The 17,211-nt window shown below is 48.8% G+C and overlaps 1 protein-coding gene across 2 annotated transcripts in view; it reads left to right on the top strand.

Annotated features, from left to right (window-relative positions):
• The window catches only part of Prkcd (protein kinase C delta), a 29,998-nt gene extending 22,586 nt beyond the window's left edge, over positions 1-7,412 (top strand). For both annotated transcript variants that reach the window (XM_048355832.1, XM_048355831.1), the window contains exons 11-18: positions 125-225; positions 381-554; positions 778-869; positions 1,449-1,511; positions 2,551-2,689; positions 2,849-3,037; positions 3,575-3,703; positions 6,795-7,412. In XM_048355832.1, coding sequence (XP_048211789.1) covers positions 125-225; positions 381-554; positions 778-869; positions 1,449-1,511; positions 2,551-2,689; positions 2,849-3,037; positions 3,575-3,703; positions 6,795-6,953 — 1,046 coding nt within the window. In that variant the 3' untranslated portion in view covers positions 6,954-7,412. The remainder of the gene's footprint in view (positions 1-124; positions 226-380; positions 555-777; positions 870-1,448; positions 1,512-2,550; positions 2,690-2,848; positions 3,038-3,574; positions 3,704-6,794) is intronic.
• Positions 7,413-17,211: the final 9,799 nt, after the last annotated feature.

The raw sequence follows: 17,211 nt of genomic DNA, 5'->3' as shown, positions 1-17,211 counted from the left end.
GTTTGGAAAGAGATACTATAGGTGGGTGATGAGCCTTTTCCTCTCCCAAGATCCCTTAGTCCAACCCGGCCCTGGACCCTCTGGGGAGGGATCCATGCTGACTGTGACACAGTCTCTCTGGCAGATAACAATGGGACCTATGGCAAGATCTGGGAGGGCAGCACCAAGTGCAGCATCGAGAACTTTACCTTCCACAAGGTCCTGGGCAAAGGCAGCTTTGGCAAGGTGAGAGAGGCTGTGTGTGCCCTGAGCTGAAGGGACCAGGGCTCACCTGGGGTCACCTACTTCTCACCATACCTCTGGCTTTTTTCTGGTTGAATTCTGGGCATCTGTGGATGGGGCAGGGGCCTTTGCTCAGCAACTCCCTTGCTCCTGCTCAGGTGCTCCTTGCAGAATTGAAGGGCAAAGGACAGTACTATGCTATCAAGTACCTCAAAAAAGATGTGGTGCTGATTGATGACGACGTGGAATGCACCATGGTGGAGAAGCGGGTGCTGGCGCTCGCCTGGGAGAATCCCTTTCTCACCCATCTCATTTGCACCTTCCAGACTAAGGTCTCTAGCCTCCTATGATCATAGCCAATATATTCCACAACCTTCTCTCTTCCTACCTGAGTAGAGCCATGTCTTCCCCACCCACACCTCCCAGTACAGAGCTGTCCCCTTTAGCCCAAGTCCTCTCCCCTCGGCTTCCTGTTGGGGCTTGATACCTTGGCCCCCAACAAGGGAGCCTCCTGCCTGAACCCTCTGCCTCTGCTCACCACTCTGCCCCATCCAGGACCACCTGTTCTTTGTGATGGAGTTCCTCAATGGGGGGGACCTGATGTACCACATCCAAGACAGAGGCCGCTTCGACCTCTACCGTGCCACGTACGTGAGGGTTCTGTCGGGGGGGGGGGGGGGGGAGGGTCATTGGCTCAGAGTAGTGATAAAATGCCAGTCTACTCTACATTCCTTTTTCCCCTTTCTGGAAAAGCCAAGCTAGGCTAGAGCTGGAACTAGGGAGACTTGGGGTACCCTGGACTGTCCAGCTATATGAAAAGCCATGGTGATGAGTATGCTGTCATATAGAGGACAGCACAGACTTGCTGGGTCCTGTCACCTCCTGGGACCTCAGTCAAATCATAAATAGTGGCCTTTCCTGTTCTAGGACCTTAGCATGTGGTCCCATGATTACCATTTTCTCCATTTGCCTGCCCCTTCAGATTGAATGTGTGTATGTACAATACCTATATATCTATTCAAGTCACAAACTCTTATGCTACAGAATTTGCTTATTTGTTACTTTGCCTTCAAAATTTTCTGCCTCACTCTCACTTACCTGATAACAAAATGTGCTTGGCTAAGCCCAGGTTGTCCATGGCATTATTTACAGTATTTCTTTCCCCTGGGGGTGGAGGGAAGGATTGGTGGGCAAAGAATCCTAAAGCACAGTCTTGTTTTGCTCAGGTTTTATGCAGCTGAGATCATCTGTGGGTTGCAGTTTCTACACAGCAAAGGGATCATTTACAGGTACAAGTGCTGGGGGCGAGGGCTCTCGGGAAGGCCTGGCCAGCCAGGCTTCCGCACACTTCTTGGAGTCAGTCTGTAGCTAGGCATTTGCCTACACCTCACTCTAGTGGAAGAATTCTTGTGGCCTCTCTCCTGAGGTTAGTGCAGCTCTAGAACCTGGGAACTCACTGCCCATCCTCAGTGCCATTGGCATGGAGGAAGAGTATCACTAACAGGTATAGGATCCTTCCCCTGAAGCCCTGGGTGATCAATTAAGCTTCCACCAGTAGGGACTGGTTCCATTAATGCTCATCCAGTAAATTTTGGTCCCAATCTCACATTCCAACTACACATCCATCAAAAAGAAAGAGGGCACACTCTAATGATATGGGATCATGTCAAGCTGGCAGGTAAAAAACCAACTCATGGGGCCGGGTGTGGTGTCACACAGTTATAATTGCAGCATCTAGGGTCTGAGGTGGGATCTCAGTTTCAAAGCCAGCCTGGGCCATGTGTAGTGAGACCCTGTCTCAAAAAGAAGGGAGAAGATCATTCTTGGCATTCAGGTTTTGAGAGGTGGGGGTAAAGTGCACTTTGCTATTTGCTTGCCCACATATGGTTCTCTCTGGGGAATGCCTGGCATTAGAGCTTAGTGGTGGATAAACTACCCTGTTTGCTCATTACTTATCCCCATATGTATGAATTACCTACTCAAACAATCTATGACACAGGAATTAACATAGCCTTTCCCTTGTGGAGTCAGACACAGCTGAACCAGTAGTTGCTTCTGCCTGCTGATCCAGGGCAAGTGACAATGGTCTCTGGTGAGCCTCAGTTTGGGCTTGGGGGAGTAAGATGTTGTAGATCAGTAGGTGGCTGCAAGAAGCAGGTTTGTAACATCTCTTTCTCTTCCTGCTCACCTCCCCCCCCACCCTTTTCTTCCTCATTTCCATGTGCTCTTAGGGATAGTCCTGGATTTAGGGCTGAAAATGGACTCAAGGAAGGTTGGGAAGATGAAGAATTGGCTCCTGATGGTTCTTGTCTTACACTCTCTTCTCAGAGACCTCAAGCTGGATAATGTGATGCTGGACAAAGATGGCCACATCAAGATCGCTGACTTTGGGATGTGCAAAGAGAATATATTTGGGGAGAACCAAGCCAGCACCTTCTGTGGCACTCCTGACTACATTGCCCCTGAGGTGAGCAACAACCCTTCAACCCCCCCAGCCTAACCAGACACTTTGCCTCAGTAGGGTAGGGCTAGAGACAGCACCACCAAGGAAAAGAGGCCCAGATGTGGCTCGGGCTCAGGATCATCCCATCAGCACCAATAGCTACTTACCTACCACACCCCTCAGATCTTGCAGGGCCTGAAATATACGTTCTCTGTGGACTGGTGGTCCTTCGGGGTCCTCCTCTACGAGATGCTCATCGGTCAGTCCCCCTTCCATGGAGACGATGAGGACGAACTCTTTGAGTCTATTCGTGTGGACACTCCCTATTATCCCCGCTGGATCACCAAGGAGTCCAAGGACATCATGGAGAAGGTAGGGGCTCCTGTCTGATGCTGGGCCATAGGAGGGCAGCTGCTTTACTGTGGAGCAGCAGCTTCACTGAGGCCCCAGTCCCCGCACAATAGCGGTCTTGCCCAGCCTCAGTGTCCCTGGGCACTCCTGTGACATGGAATTAGCCTTGCATGTTAAGGGCTCAGAAGACAGATGTGAGCCTCAGTCCTGGTTCTGCTTGTGACTAGCGGGTGGCTGTGGGTAGGTCACTTAGCCTTCTATTCTGAGTCTACCTTTCTGTCTGCAAAATGGGGTTAAAAGAACCTGCCTCAGAGTAGGTCCAAGTACATATAGACCTAAGAGGCTAGGCCTGTACCGAGCAGACAGTAAATCTCAGTAGTCTTTCTTTTACTCACTGGAGTCCCAGATGTCTCAGGCCAGGGCCTGTGGTCTCTGGAGCCCCTTGGAGCCACAGATCCAAGTCTCAGAGTTCTCTAGGCCCCTGGGCCTGTTGGAAATTTGTTGAAGCTCCAGTTTCCCATGACCTTGAGGATTAACCAAAGCCCTGCTGGTTTGCAGCTGTTTGAAAGGGACCCAGTCAAGAGGCTGGGGATGACAGGAAATATCAAAATGCACCCCTTCTTTAAGACCATCAATTGGACTCTGCTGGAGAAACGGAAAGTGGAGCCACCCTTCAGGCCCAAAGTGGTATGTGATTCCACCCTGGAACTGCCTTCTGTAATAGGCCCACCTCATTTGCCCTGTCTCTGTCCTGAGTCATTCACATACTCTCCTTATCTCCCTTTCAGCAAACCAGCTTCCCTAGTCTCCTGTGGCAGCTTCTGTCCTTGAATTCTTGTCCTCTCATTCCTCATTCATTTACTCAACACTAGAAACTATATCTAGCCATTTTTATGTAGGTATATGTATGCATAGCTTCATGTATGTGTGTGTGTGTGTGTGTGAGAGAGAGAGAGAGAGAGAGAGAGAAAGAGAGAAATGGGGTCTCATTGTGTTGCCTTTGGGCTCAAGTAATCATTCTCCCTCTGTCTTCTGAGTAGCTGGGACTATAGGCCTACACCACCATACCTAGTTTAGCTTCAGCTAACATACATTTTCTAGCACTGGCTGTGTCAGGGACTGTGCCTGGGGCACCAGAGTTGAGGCCTCACTGTCTGTCTCTCCCTTCCCTTCCTCCCTTGCTCCCTCCCTCCGTCCATCCTGTGCATTTTCAAGTAAATACTGTCATTGCTAGGTCCCTACTGGGATACTGTCTCACGTGTAGATAAAGAAAAAGAGGTTTAGAGAAATGAGATCCTTGGGCTAAGAATGTGGCTTAGTGGTAGAGTGCTTGCCTAGCATGCACGAAGTCCTGGGTTCAATTCCTCAGCACCACATAAACAGAAAAGGCCAGAAGTGGCGCTGTGGCTCAAGAGGTACAATGCTAGCCTTGAGCAAAAAGAAGCCAGGGACAGTGCTCAAGCCCTGAGTTCAAGCCCTCAGGACTGGCCAAAAACAAAACAAAACAAAACAGAAATGAGATCCTTGAACCTTGACCAGAGAGTGCAGGGGGAAGGCTGGAACCAGGGCTTTATCTGTAGATTCCCCTCCCCACCCCCTACTGGGGATCAAACCTGGTGATTCCCTCATGCTAAGCAAGTGCTGTGTACCACCCGCCTGCCTGGGCCCACTCCTGGGAGGTGCACTCTTGATGCTGAGAGCCCCCTTTAAACCGGTCCCATCACAGGCCTTCCACCAACACTGGCAGTGCTACCGACAGCACACCTGCCTTGTTCTTCCTAGTGTGGAGAAGGAAACCAGTCTCTCAGGAGCAAGGGCCTGAATGCAGGCTGTATGCTTCTCTGATGCTGGGCCAGCTCAGGATCCTCTGGGTTTAAGATCCCTGCTGTGGGGAGAGCTGTGCAGCCTCAGAGCTCAAATATGGGGCACAGTACAGGGCTGCTCAGTTGGAACAGTGTGGCCTGGCAGAGGAAGGTAAGCCAGAAAAAGGGAGTCAGGTCAGAGGAGGAACTGTGATCACAGACATCCAACTTCTTTTTCTTTATCTTTTTCCTTTTTTTTTTTTTTTTTTTTTTTTTGATACTGGGATTGAACTCAGGGTCTTGTGCTTTCTAGGCAAGCACTCTACTTGAGCTATCTCTAGTTCTTTAGCTTTTAGTTTGTTTTTCAGATAATATCTCCTCTTTTGCTCTGATCAGCCCTGAATGGGGATCTTATATCTAACTCCTGAGTAGCTGAGATTATAGTCATGAACCAGTTCATCTAGCCAAGTTCTTTTTTTTTTTTTTTTGCCAGTCCTGGGCCTTGAACTCAGGGCCTGAACACTGTCCCTGGATTCTTTTTTTTTTTTTTTTTTCTCAAGGCTAGCACTCTGCCACTTGAGCCACAGCGCTACTTCTGGCCATTTTCTATACATGTGGTGCTGAGGAATTAAACCCAGGGCTTTCTGTATATGAAGCAAGCAAGCACTCTTGCCACTAGGCCATATTCCCAGCCCTTTTTCTTTCTTTTTTTGAAATAGAATCTTACTATGTAGCCCAAGCTGGTCTCAAACTTGAAAGCCTCCAGCTTTGGAGTACTAGGTTTGCAGTCATATAAACCGCTTAGGAGCATGGAGCAGAGTAAGACAATAGAAGGAAGTGATCCCCATCTCCCAGTTTGTTCTCTAATCTCCTAGTTTTTAAAAGATGCCAAAAATCTAAATTTTTATGTTGCATTGCCTAATTTTTAAATGTTGGCTCAAATTTCATCAAAACTTAGTGCTATGGGCTGGGATATAACTCAGTGGCAGGGGTTTGCCCAGCATGCATGAAGTCCTGGGTTCCATTTCCAATGCCATTAAACATAATAATAATATTAGAAAACAACTACACAATCCCAAAGGATTGTAGCTGCTCAGTTTGGCCTGGAGAGACCATCATATAATGTCCTCAAGAGCTGGGAATTGGTAACTTTTCCAGTAGATAGGCTGAATGCAGGTATCTGGGGCTTTGCAGGCTAGCAGGTCTCAGCATTCACAGTGTGTCAACTCATGGGTAACGTGCACTCATAAAACTTGATTTATGGGCACCACAATTTGAATTTCACTTCATTTTCATATATCATCAAATCATACTTTAAAAATACATTTGAAAATATAAAGGCCAATCTTAGCTTGTGGGCCCCACAAAAACAGGAGGCATTTGAGCTCTAGCCCATGTTCTGTGGTTTGCCAGTCTTGCTCAAAGAGCATGAGGCACTGCTTTCCTCATCTCCTGAGGCAAATGCAGCTGCCTGTGGGGGGCTGCTCTCAAGATTTCGGAGAGGCTCCTTTCCTGGAAAGGAATGCCTTTTCAGGACAGACTGCATTTATCAGCTAAATGTGGTGGCCTGTTTTTCCAGCTCCTTGGAAGGCAGAAAGAGGACCAACCTAGGTTCCAGGCTAGGTCCTGCAAAATAGTAAGCAAGACCCTGTCTAAAGACCAAGCTTGGTGCAGTTTTATCTCCTGTAATCCCAGCTATGAGGGAGGTGGGAGGCATAAATAAGAAAATCCCCATTCAAGGCCAACTCTGGGCAAAAATTATGAATCCTCTAAAAAAAAATAAAACATAGGGCTAAGGGCATGGCTCAGGTGGTAGAGCACCTGCCTAGAAAAGATAAGGCCCTGAGTTAAAAGAAAAGAAAAGGAAGGCTGCTCTGGCTCAGTCCTACAGAACCCCAGGCAGTCAGGGGAAAAGCAGGGCCTTTGGAGGGCTACCCCTTGGGTCCTGCTTACTCACCCCTGCCTTCTGCTCACAGAAGTCTCTGGGCGATTATAGCAACTTTGACCAGGAGTTCCTGAATGAGAAGCCACGCCTCTCCTATAGCGACAAGAACCTCATTGACTCCATGGACCAGACCGCGTTTGCCGGCTTCTCCTTCATGAATCCGGCATTTGAGCAGGCCCTGGACAAGTGAGCCTCCCAGACATGGCTCCCAAGCCTCCAGGCAGAGCAAGCTGCCCACTCCCATTGCACCCAGCACTGCCCACAAGAAGCAGCAGGGTGATCGTTGTGACTTCTGCTGCTGTCCTCTAGTCCCCAGAGAGCTTGGCTCCTGCTGACTGGGCTCATGGTACTTCCTCTGTGAACTGTGTGTGAGAATTTGTGTTCCCTCTTTCCCTCAGTGGGAAACTGTAAATCCTGTGTGTCATTACTTGAATGTAGTTATCTATTGAAAATATATATGTATTATATATGGACATATATATAATAGGCTGTATATATTGCTCAGTAGAGACAAAGCATGTAGACGCTGGTGATGTGTTCTTTTTAAAAAGGTATATGTACATACATGATGAAATGGAAAAAGCATGCTGTTTGAACCACCAGGTTCTTTTACTTGTGTGTCCAAATAAAAACTGAATGGTATCAACCTGGCTATAGGACGTTTCTGTTCCAGGATGTGGCAGCTCCTCCCACTCTGGCCCTCCCTGTTCTGGAAGCTAACTGAGATGCTAGCTATGGACCCAGACTGCTGGGCCTTCACACAAATGTGCTTGTATTTAGGAATTTCCTCCCGTCTCAGAGCCCCCTGGCCTAAAGCAGAAGCTTTTCTGAGTGGCTGCAGGAGTCCTGAACGTCTCCTTATGGGGTGCTGCTGAAGTTTGTCTCTGGAGAGTGAAGGCCAGATAGGAAGTGCAGAGATGCAAGGCCAGGCCTGACAGCCTAAGCAAAGGCTTGGGGATAGGGGCGTGGCTCGGGGGTAGCACTTACCTGACACACATGAGACCTTCAGTTCCATCCACAGCACAACTCACACACAAAAATTCAACAGTCGTAGTTGGGTGTGGTGGTGCAGGAGGGTCACTGCTACAGAAATTGAGATCCTGCCTCAGAAATTAAATAAACGCTAGGCACCACTGGCAAGTGGTAGAGCCCCAGATAGAAGCAAAAAAGCTTAAGTGACAGCACCCAAACCCTGAGTTCAAGTCCCAATACTGGCACAAAAAAAAAGTTTAGAGGTTAACCCAAACTAGATAGGAAGACAATGGAGAGGAAGGAAATAATGCTCAGTTGTCAAGCATATCTGTACTCAAAATTCCAGAGTAGCCATTGGACTTAGACAGCCAGTGAGTCATCTTAAGCCTGTGTCCTCACAAAGTGGGAACAAGGCAAGGCCCCCAGAAGGGGCTGCCAGGATACTACTACCACTTGGGGGGTGGAGAAGCAAGCAAGTTCTAGAGTGATTTCTCAGGAGCCCTTGCCCCTAACTAGGAAAGGGAAGGTAGGCATCAAGGAAGACAAAGGTGAGAATGCTGGGCACCTGGGAGAGGGTAAATGAAGGGGTGACCTTGTCCAAAGAGAAATGTACTCATTACCTGGTTCATGAAACTAACCCTTCTGTACATCACCTTTTCTTTTTGTTTTTTGTTTTTTGCCAGTCCTAGGGCTTGGACTCAGGGCCTGAGCACTGTCCCTGGCTTCTTTATGCTCAAGGCTAGCACTCTTACCACTTGAGCCACAGTGCCCACTTCTGGCTTTTTCTGTGTATGTGGCACTGAGGAATCGAACCCAGGGCTTCATGCATGCTAGGCGAGCACTCTACCACTAAGCCACATTCCCAGCCCCTGCACATCACCTTTATAATAACAAAAAATTAACAAATAAAAAAGAACCTGAGGAACCTGGATCAAGAGTCAAAACAAACAAGCAGCTGTTAGTGGCCATTGGGTGAACCAGCTGGCCAGCTAGTGCTGGGGCCCCTCTCCTCTGCACTCCTGCCCCCCACATCCCTGCCCCCCACTCTGCCGGCTTTCCATTTCTTGTCTGTTGTCTCCCTCCCTACCTCTCCCTCTGACTGCTCCAGCCTTTTATCTTAGACACAGGTCTCATGCAGGGCCCTCCCTCAGCCCCTCTGATCCCTACCTCCCTCTCCTCCTCTCCATCCGAGGGCCCTTTGTCCCCGGAAGTGGGCGGTACTCCCACTGATTGGCTGATCCTGACAGCCAAGCAGCTGACTGCCAGTCCTTCATTCTTCTGGGCTGAGGTACAAATTTCCGTAGCTGGGGAGGACAGGATGGACTGGGACTGGCCAGGGGAGGGGGCTGCAGGGATAGAAGTCAAACTTCCCTCTCCTGTTTTCTCTCTATCCACACAGGAAACATTCTTGACTCTGGCTCTGCCTATGTTGGGCCAACATAGGCACCTAGGACAGAGTGACACTTATCCTCCTGGGCCCACAGGCAGCAGGGCATGGCTCCTACTGAGAAATACTAGGGTTATGGGAATCAAAGGAGGCGCATAGGGTTCTTTGTCCCAATCCTCTTCCACAACATGTGCAGGCTCCAAGAACCCCCTTAGGGCCATTGAAAGTGGCTTTAGAACAGGAAATTGAGCTGGGTTTGCATTTGGTGACTCCCACCATCCTGCAGCTCCCAGCAGAGTCCTACATTGGGAGTCCTGCTTCCTCCTGTGTAGAATGGGGAATGAGTGGCTTATCAGCCTGAGGCCATGGGGTGGTAAGAAAAATGTGGTATCTGGCATTGTAGCCTGGGGTTTAAGTTCCACTCAGTTACCCACACACTGAGGCATAGCAGGCCTCAGTCCCCTCCTGCCTAAATGAGACCACTAGTTCTGGGGTATCCATCTAGAGTCAATGCTGATGCCAGATGGTGCCAAGCAAAGCCCACGACAGGACAAGGTTGTGGGGTTCACAGAGCATGTTTGCCTCCCCATGGGAAGCAGCTGGCTGGAACACAGTCAAGCTGCTGGAAGGCTGCACAACTCCAGACTCCTTCCCAGCCACTGGGTGGGTGCCAGGCCTAGCCCAGCAGCCCCAGGAAATGCTTCTCGTGGCTGGGCCCTGAGCCACACTTTCACTGGGATCTGGAAGCCTTGAAGACAGCAGACTCCCCCCACACACACACCTTCCAAGAGGGTATGCAAGCAGCAAATGTGGACTCCCTGAAGGGCTAGATTGAGCAAAGTACCCCCACTTGGTGCAGGGCAGAGTAAAAAGTACAGCAGGGCATGGGTACAGGAACACAGCTCTGGCATCATCTAGATACCCCTGGGTTCAAATCACATATGTCTCTAGTGTCCTTAGTGAGTTAACCCTCCAGAACCCATATCCTCTACTGTAAAATGGGGGTGATCATGATGCCACAATAGCATGGGCCAAGCACACAGTAGGTGCTTGGTCAGTAGCAGCCACTGTGACCCCATCCTCCCACTGAAATGAAGTATGTTCGGGACAGTGGGCCTGTCTGCTCCACACTGGACTCCTGGAGCGCACTGGCTGGTCTGCAGGTGGGCAGCTAACATACACACAACTCTGAAACCCAGAGCCCTCCCCTGGGCAGAGCCCCCAGAAGGGGCTGTCAAGATACCACTACCACTTGGGGGGGGGGCGGAAAGCAAGCAAGCAGAAGGCCCAGCCATTGGAGATAAATACCTATGGCATGGAGGAAGATCAGCAAGAGGGGCAAGTGAAAGAACAAATGGTTGTATGTGTGTTCACCCTGTGGTTCTATGTTTAGCCAGTGGGGGATTTTAAAGTATGGGAGCACAGGGTAGGGCTGCAGAGATGAATGAGTAAATGTATAAATGGATAGACAGATGGCCAGACTGTTCAGACTCCAAGTGTCTGTAAGGAGGTGGCTTTCAATTCAGTGTTTGGTACATACTGATAAAAGACACATATCTGTCTTGCCAACTTCTGACCAGCAGTCTCAACCCTGATTGCACACTGGAACCCAACACCCAGATTCTTTGGTCTAATTACTTGATGGTCTCTGGAGGAGGCCCAGGAATCAGCATTTTGAAAGCTCTCTTGAGGCCCAAGGATGGGGAGACAGTTGGATGAAGTCAGCATTTTGTCCTGTCTTCCTGATGACGCTGGGAAATGTTTGTGTATAGGCTGCAAGCCAGTTTGGCCACAGCTCCCTCTGGTGGCAGCTGGCTTATAAACACTTTGGAGGATGCAAACCTGAAGGAGAGGCCCCTGACTGAGGGGGCACTGGCTTTGAGATGAGACCATGTGGGATCTTCATTCATTAGACCCTGGGGAGATATGTCTATGAGAAGATGATGGATAATCATTTTGCAGAGACACAGAACACTTCCCCTGTCATAAGAATTCTCTGAGCTTCCCCAAATCCAACCCCACCCTCAAGCCTCCACTCCAACGTGGCAGCCACGTTTTCTCCCATGTATTCCTTATTAATGTGCGAATAACTGGCATGAGTTGGGAGTTTTCTGTTTCCAACAGGTTCTAATAACAGAAAATAGGGGCACATTTGGCGTTGGCCAGGGTGAGAGGGGCTAGGAGGAAGACGCTGAGCCTCATTCCACCAGGCCTCTGCATTTCCCCATGCACCTGCCTCCTCCTCAGCCCCTCCAAGCAGGACATGACCTCTGGCTCCTCCTGCACCGTGTGCAGCAAGGTGGCCTCGGATAGCTGTCCTAAGGCTAGAGAACTGGTGTTGATTTCTTGGTTCCTGACCACCTAGCCAGCTTCTTTCTTAGTTCCTTAGAGGACAGGAGACCAAAATATGAGGCCTGGAAGCAAAGAAGGAGGATGAGGAAAAGGTTCCCCACGTGAGGAGTCAGGTCTGAGTCAGTTGGGGCACTTACTGGGTTCTTGTCATCTGAATTTAACATTCCACGGCCAAAGCTTCAGGTCAGTCAATGCTCAAATCGAGTTTTACTAGTAGCCTTCTTCTATCTCTCTGCCTGCAGGGAAATACACTCTCTGAAGGTCCTGATATTTACTGCTCTGCCCACAGGAAGTGCTGTACAAAGGTCAAGGCCCCTTGAGAAGGTACTTTCCTTTTTCCTTCTACCTGATGGTAGACGCTGGTGCTCTGTGGGAGGGGTAGGCTTGCTGATCTCTCTTCCTGAAGTCTTACATTCCTTGGTGGGACAGGGGTCTGCTGTGTGCCCGGAGTTTGGGCGCACTCAGAGCTGTTACTCAACAGGCATGAGCGTGCCTAGTACTCTGTGCGTGGCATCGTGCTTAATGCTTTCCCTGTATGGCAGCCTGTAATTAACCCTCACAACAGCCCAGTGTGGAGACTTTCTATTTTATCAGTGCTAAGAAAGCCCTGGGAGGTTAAGGGATTTGCCATAGGGCTGAGGTCTGGGGACCTTCCTTGGCACTGGTGAGTTGGTTCCTTGCCCATGCCTGTCTTTTATTTTGGCAGGTTAGGGCTTAAACTCAGGATCTGGACACTGTCCTTCAACTTTTGTGCTCAACTTTTTTGGTTAGAATTCTAACACTTTGAGCCACAGCTCCACTTCTAGTTTTCTGGTGGTTTATTGGAGATAAGAATCTCGAGGACTTTTCTGCCCTGACTGGCTTCCAACCGCAATCCTCACATCTCAGCCTTCTAGGTAGATAGGGTTACAGGTGTGAGCAACTGGCACCCAGCTCCCATGACTGTCTTGTCCCCCCCCCCCCGCCTTCTTTTCTCTTCTCTTTTCTCCCCTCTCCCTCTTCCACTTTCCCCTGTCTTTTCTTCCTTCCTCTTCCTTCTCTCTCTTTTTCTTCCTTCTTTCTTTTGGCAGGGTCTTGCTACAGAGCCCAAACTGTCCTCAAACTTTCAATTTTCCTGCCTCAGCCTCCCAAGTGCTGGGATTCCAGGCACACATCACGACACCCAGCCCCCATCAGGTATTCTGTGGAAATGTACCCTGTCTCTCATAATCTCTTGGGCTTGTTCACCAACTGTCAGAGAGAATGTGATGTCTCCCTCCCGGCTCTCAAAGGCCCCAGGAAGAGTAAAGGTGAGCAGGCTAGCAGTAAGGGGAGCAAAGGGTAGCTAGGAGGGGGCATAGGTATGATAACTTAGAGCTGGAATGTTCCTTGGAGATTATGAATGTCCCATGGGCAGCTCTCTGGGTTCACAGAGGGGGCTGACTAAGGCCGGATGTGAAGAGGGGACACACTAGGGTCGCACTGTGAAGTAGTTGCAGAGATATAGGGAGACAGGCTTTCAGAGGGAAAAAGCAGCAGGTATTTCTCCCCTATCGGAGGTATGAGGAGAAGTGGGCCTCCTCTCTTTTCTGCCCTCTGCAGGCTCACAGCCCTGGTCAGTAGATGCAGGTGAATGAGCACAGGTGATTGAGTGACCCGGAAGTGTTGCATTCTTCCTCTACAATCTTGCCCTTCATTAGCTTCTCTCCCCACTGATCTAACACAAGGAGGAAGCCCAGGTAAAGAACTTAGAAAACATGGGTGATGATCAATCCTGCCTATAGCATTCACAACAGCTGATGAGCTCAGGGCCCTCACAGTTGATGCCCTTCAGCTGGTATGTGGAGAGACCCACTGCTCCCCTCAAGTCTTAGGCCCTGGTTCAGGAGCAAGGCATCTGAAACAAGCCCAGGCCCATTAGAAACTCACAGCCAACAGTACTGCAAGGCCTCTCCAAGTTACTTCCCGGGATTTCAATCATGGTTCAGAAACAGTGAAGCCAATTAGACACCTTTGCGTCAGTAATATGTTAAAAATACACATTTCATGCTTGCATTGAACTAAGTTGATAGCTTAATTGTTCTTGAATGAAAACAAGGCATGTTTTAAAATATATGTATTTTTGTCAGTCATGGGGCTTGAACTCAGGGCCTGGATGCTGTCCCTGAGATTTTTTGCTTTACCACTTTGAGCCACAGCTCCATATCTGGTTTTTTGGTGGTTAGAGATGAGACTTTGGGCCTTTCTTGCCCAGGCTGGCTTCAAACCTTGATCTTCAGATCTCAGCCTCTTAAGTAACTAGGATTCCAGGTGTAAGCCACCAGTGCCTGGCCTACAAACTAATTAAAAAAAAAACAAAACTGGCTCAGGTCCACCAAGAGCTTGCTCTCAAATGCTTCTGTCTATGGGACTGTGGCTCAACAGGCTGGAGCACTATCCTTGAGCAAAAGAGCTCAGGACAGTGCCTAAGCCCTGAGTTCAAGCCCCACAACCAACAACAAGAAAAGTTGGAGATATCAAATGCTCTATTTATGATGACCCATATTGTACCTCCGCCTGGAATGTGCCAGGAGTTGGCAGGGCTGAAGCCAAGAGTGTTGACAGGACACAGACTTGGTGTAGGATCTGGGTCTATACCCTCCTGCCCCAACTAAGTGGCCTTGAGCTAGTTCTTAGGTGTTACAGTTTGGATCCTGAATCTTCTGCAATCACTCATGAACTTGGGACCTATGGAACCCCAAATGAACAAGAAGTGAAGAGTAGCTATGATCTCACTATGTAGCCCAGGCTAGCCTCAAACTCCAGGTCCTCCTGAATGCTGGAACTATTGGTATGTACCACCTCCTTGTGTTAAAGGCTTGGTCATCAGCCTATGTTCCTGTAGGGAGGCAATGGATCCTTTATGAGGTGGGTTTAGTGGAAGAAAGTGAAGTGATTGGGGATGCACCCTTGAAGAAGATATCGGAACTAGGGTCCCCCTGTCTCTTTGCTTCTCCACTGCAAAGTGGACATGTGTCCTTATACTGGTATTCTGCCACCATTGGCTTAAAGTAATAGGGCCAAAGTTGACTACAGATTAAGAAGAGTCTGAATTTAAAGCATTGAGCTCAAATAAATCTTCCTTTTAAGCTGATTGTCTCAGGACTTGCTGAGCCACAGTTTCCTCATCTGTAGCATGCACACAGAAGTACTTGCTTTAGATGGATGTTATGAGGCGCAGGAGTGGAAAACTCTTATTGCTGCCTGGAACTCATCTGTGCTGCAGAGATGGAAGATTTCCTAACTCCAAGGGCATCTTATGGCTCTTTGTGTTTGTTGGCCCAGTAACAATACTTAAATGGGATGCATGGCTGCTCCCAGGCCTAGTAGAGCACAGGAGTCCTACCGAAAGCAGGCACAATTTTCCCAGAATGTGAATGGGGTAAAGAGCCCTGGTTTGTACCTCAGGAGCAGGCTCTAGGCCCTGAAATGGGGCTGTTTCCTTCCTCTCTGCTTCCCCCTGGTCTTGGGGCTACCAGCCAGCTCTACAGAAGGAAAATAAGTGCCTGAGGTTGATGCAAATAGCAAGAGGGTTTCATGTGGCCTTAAATTATGAAAAAGAAAATTTGAATGTCAAATGCCCCAGTTCTTGGCACAAGTTAAAATAAAATGATAGGAAGGGTACTAATTACCACTGTCACAGAACTTCTCTGAAAGTGGCAGTAGCATTTGCAGAAAGAGCAAATAATGCCTATAGCATGGCCCCCTCATTGCCCTATTCCACTATAGCCCACACAGAAGTTTCTCCCTCCACCAGAGACCTTCCCCATGTATCCCAGAGGCAAACAGCGGGAGATGGGGGGGGGGGGAACCTGGAGGGCTCCAGATGTGGCCCTGTTGGTAGCATCCTGAGTCTATTGAGGCTTGAACTTAAGGCCTCATATCTGCTGCACAAGCATGCCTCCAGCCTTTTTTCTCTTTAATTATATTTTGGTAGGGTGTCTCATTTTTGCCTAGGGCAAGCCCTGGACCTTAATCCTTCTTGCTCTACCTCCCACTTAACTCATCGCCTGGCTTCCTGTTTGGGGGGCGATGTCTTGCCAGCTTTCCACCTGGACTGACTTTGCACCAAGATCCTCTTGACCCCTGTCTCTTGAAAAGCTGAGATTGTAGATGTGGAACAATGTTGCTGGCCAGGACTACTGCTGCTTGATCCAAAGGCATGCCCCAGATGAAGGCTGGCCTCATTCATTCCCTCTGTGAGCACTTAGTGAACCCTGGTTGCACATGGAGCTCTGCAGGATGGAAGGGCAGGCCCAGGGGTCTCCAAGGAAGGCAGGTGTGAAGCAGGCAAACACAGGAGGAAATTGTGTGGAGACCAGGGAGCCCACAGGGACTTTGGGTCTACAGAAGAAGGGCTGGCTCCCCACCAGGGGGCTAGCAGCCACCCCAGGGAAGGTCTCCTGGAAAAGGAAACAGTGATTCCTGACGTGCAAAGAATGAGTAGGTTCTTGAAGCCTTGAAACTACTAAAGGACAGAGTAGGAGAGATGCTAGAACTTATAGGCATAGGCAGGAACTTCCTAAACAGAGTCCCAGGGGCACAACAAATAGAGGAGAGACTCGACAAATGGTACTACTACAAAATAAAAAGTTTCTGCATAGCTAAAGACATAGCCACTAAACTAGAAAGACAGTCAACCATATGGGAAAAGATCTTCACCAGCACAGTAACAAAGGCCTAATATCTGTCATCTACAGAGAACTCAAGAAACTACCCCCTCCAAACCCAGTAAACCAATTATTAAATGGGCAAAGGAGCTAAAGAGAGACTTCACAGGAGAAGAAAAAAAAAGGGCAAAGAAACATATGAGGAAATGTCAACATCTCTGGCAGTAAAGGAAATGCAAATAAAAACCACCCTGAGATACCACCTCACTCCAGTTAGAATGACCTATACTCTGAACTCAGCCAACAACAAATGCTTGAGGGGATGGGAAAAAGGAACCCTACTCCACTGTTGGTGGAAGTGTAAATTAGTACAACCACTCTAGAGAACAGTATGGAGGTTCCTCAAAAAACTCAGCATAGACATACCCTATGACCCAGCCATACCACTCCTAGGCATCTATCCTGAACAACAGGTCCCAGGATACCATAAAGACATCTGCACATCCATGTTTATTGCTGCACAAGTCACAATAGCCAAAATATGGAAACAACCCAGATGCCCCACTACAGATGAATGGATCCAAAAAATGTGGCACCTGTACACAATGGTATACTACATAGCAATTAGAAATGATAAAATAATGGCATTCACAGGGAAATGGTCAGATTTTTTTTTTTTTTTTGGCCAGTCCTGGGGCTTGAACTCAGGGCCTGAGCACTGTCCCTGGCTTCTTTTTGCTCAAGGCTAGCACTCTGCCACTTGAGCCACAGCGCCACTTCTGGCCATTTTCTGTATATGTGGGGCTGGGGAATCGAACCCAGGGCCTCATGTATACAAGACAAGCACTCTTGCCACTAGGCCATACCCCCAGCCCGTCAGATCTTGAACAAATAATGTTGAGCGAGACAAACCTAGAACACAGAGAACAAAGGTGCATGGTCTCCCTGACATGTGGATGTTGGGGGAGGGGGAGGAAGAGTAGAGATCAAGATCATGTCTGTAAAATTACAAACTTCTTTTCAAATGGTATTTCCATGTTTTGGTCAGTGATTTTACATTATATCTCAAAAAACAAACAATTACTAAATAAACATAAAAAGGTCTAGGA

Source organism: Perognathus longimembris, chromosome 10 (genome assembly GCF_023159225.1).
Source record: "Perognathus longimembris pacificus isolate PPM17 chromosome 10, ASM2315922v1, whole genome shotgun sequence".
NCBI lineage: Eukaryota > Metazoa > Chordata > Mammalia > Rodentia > Heteromyidae > Perognathus > Perognathus longimembris.
Note: the sequence above shows the minus strand (reverse complement) of the source record. Positions and strands in the feature narration are given on the sequence as shown.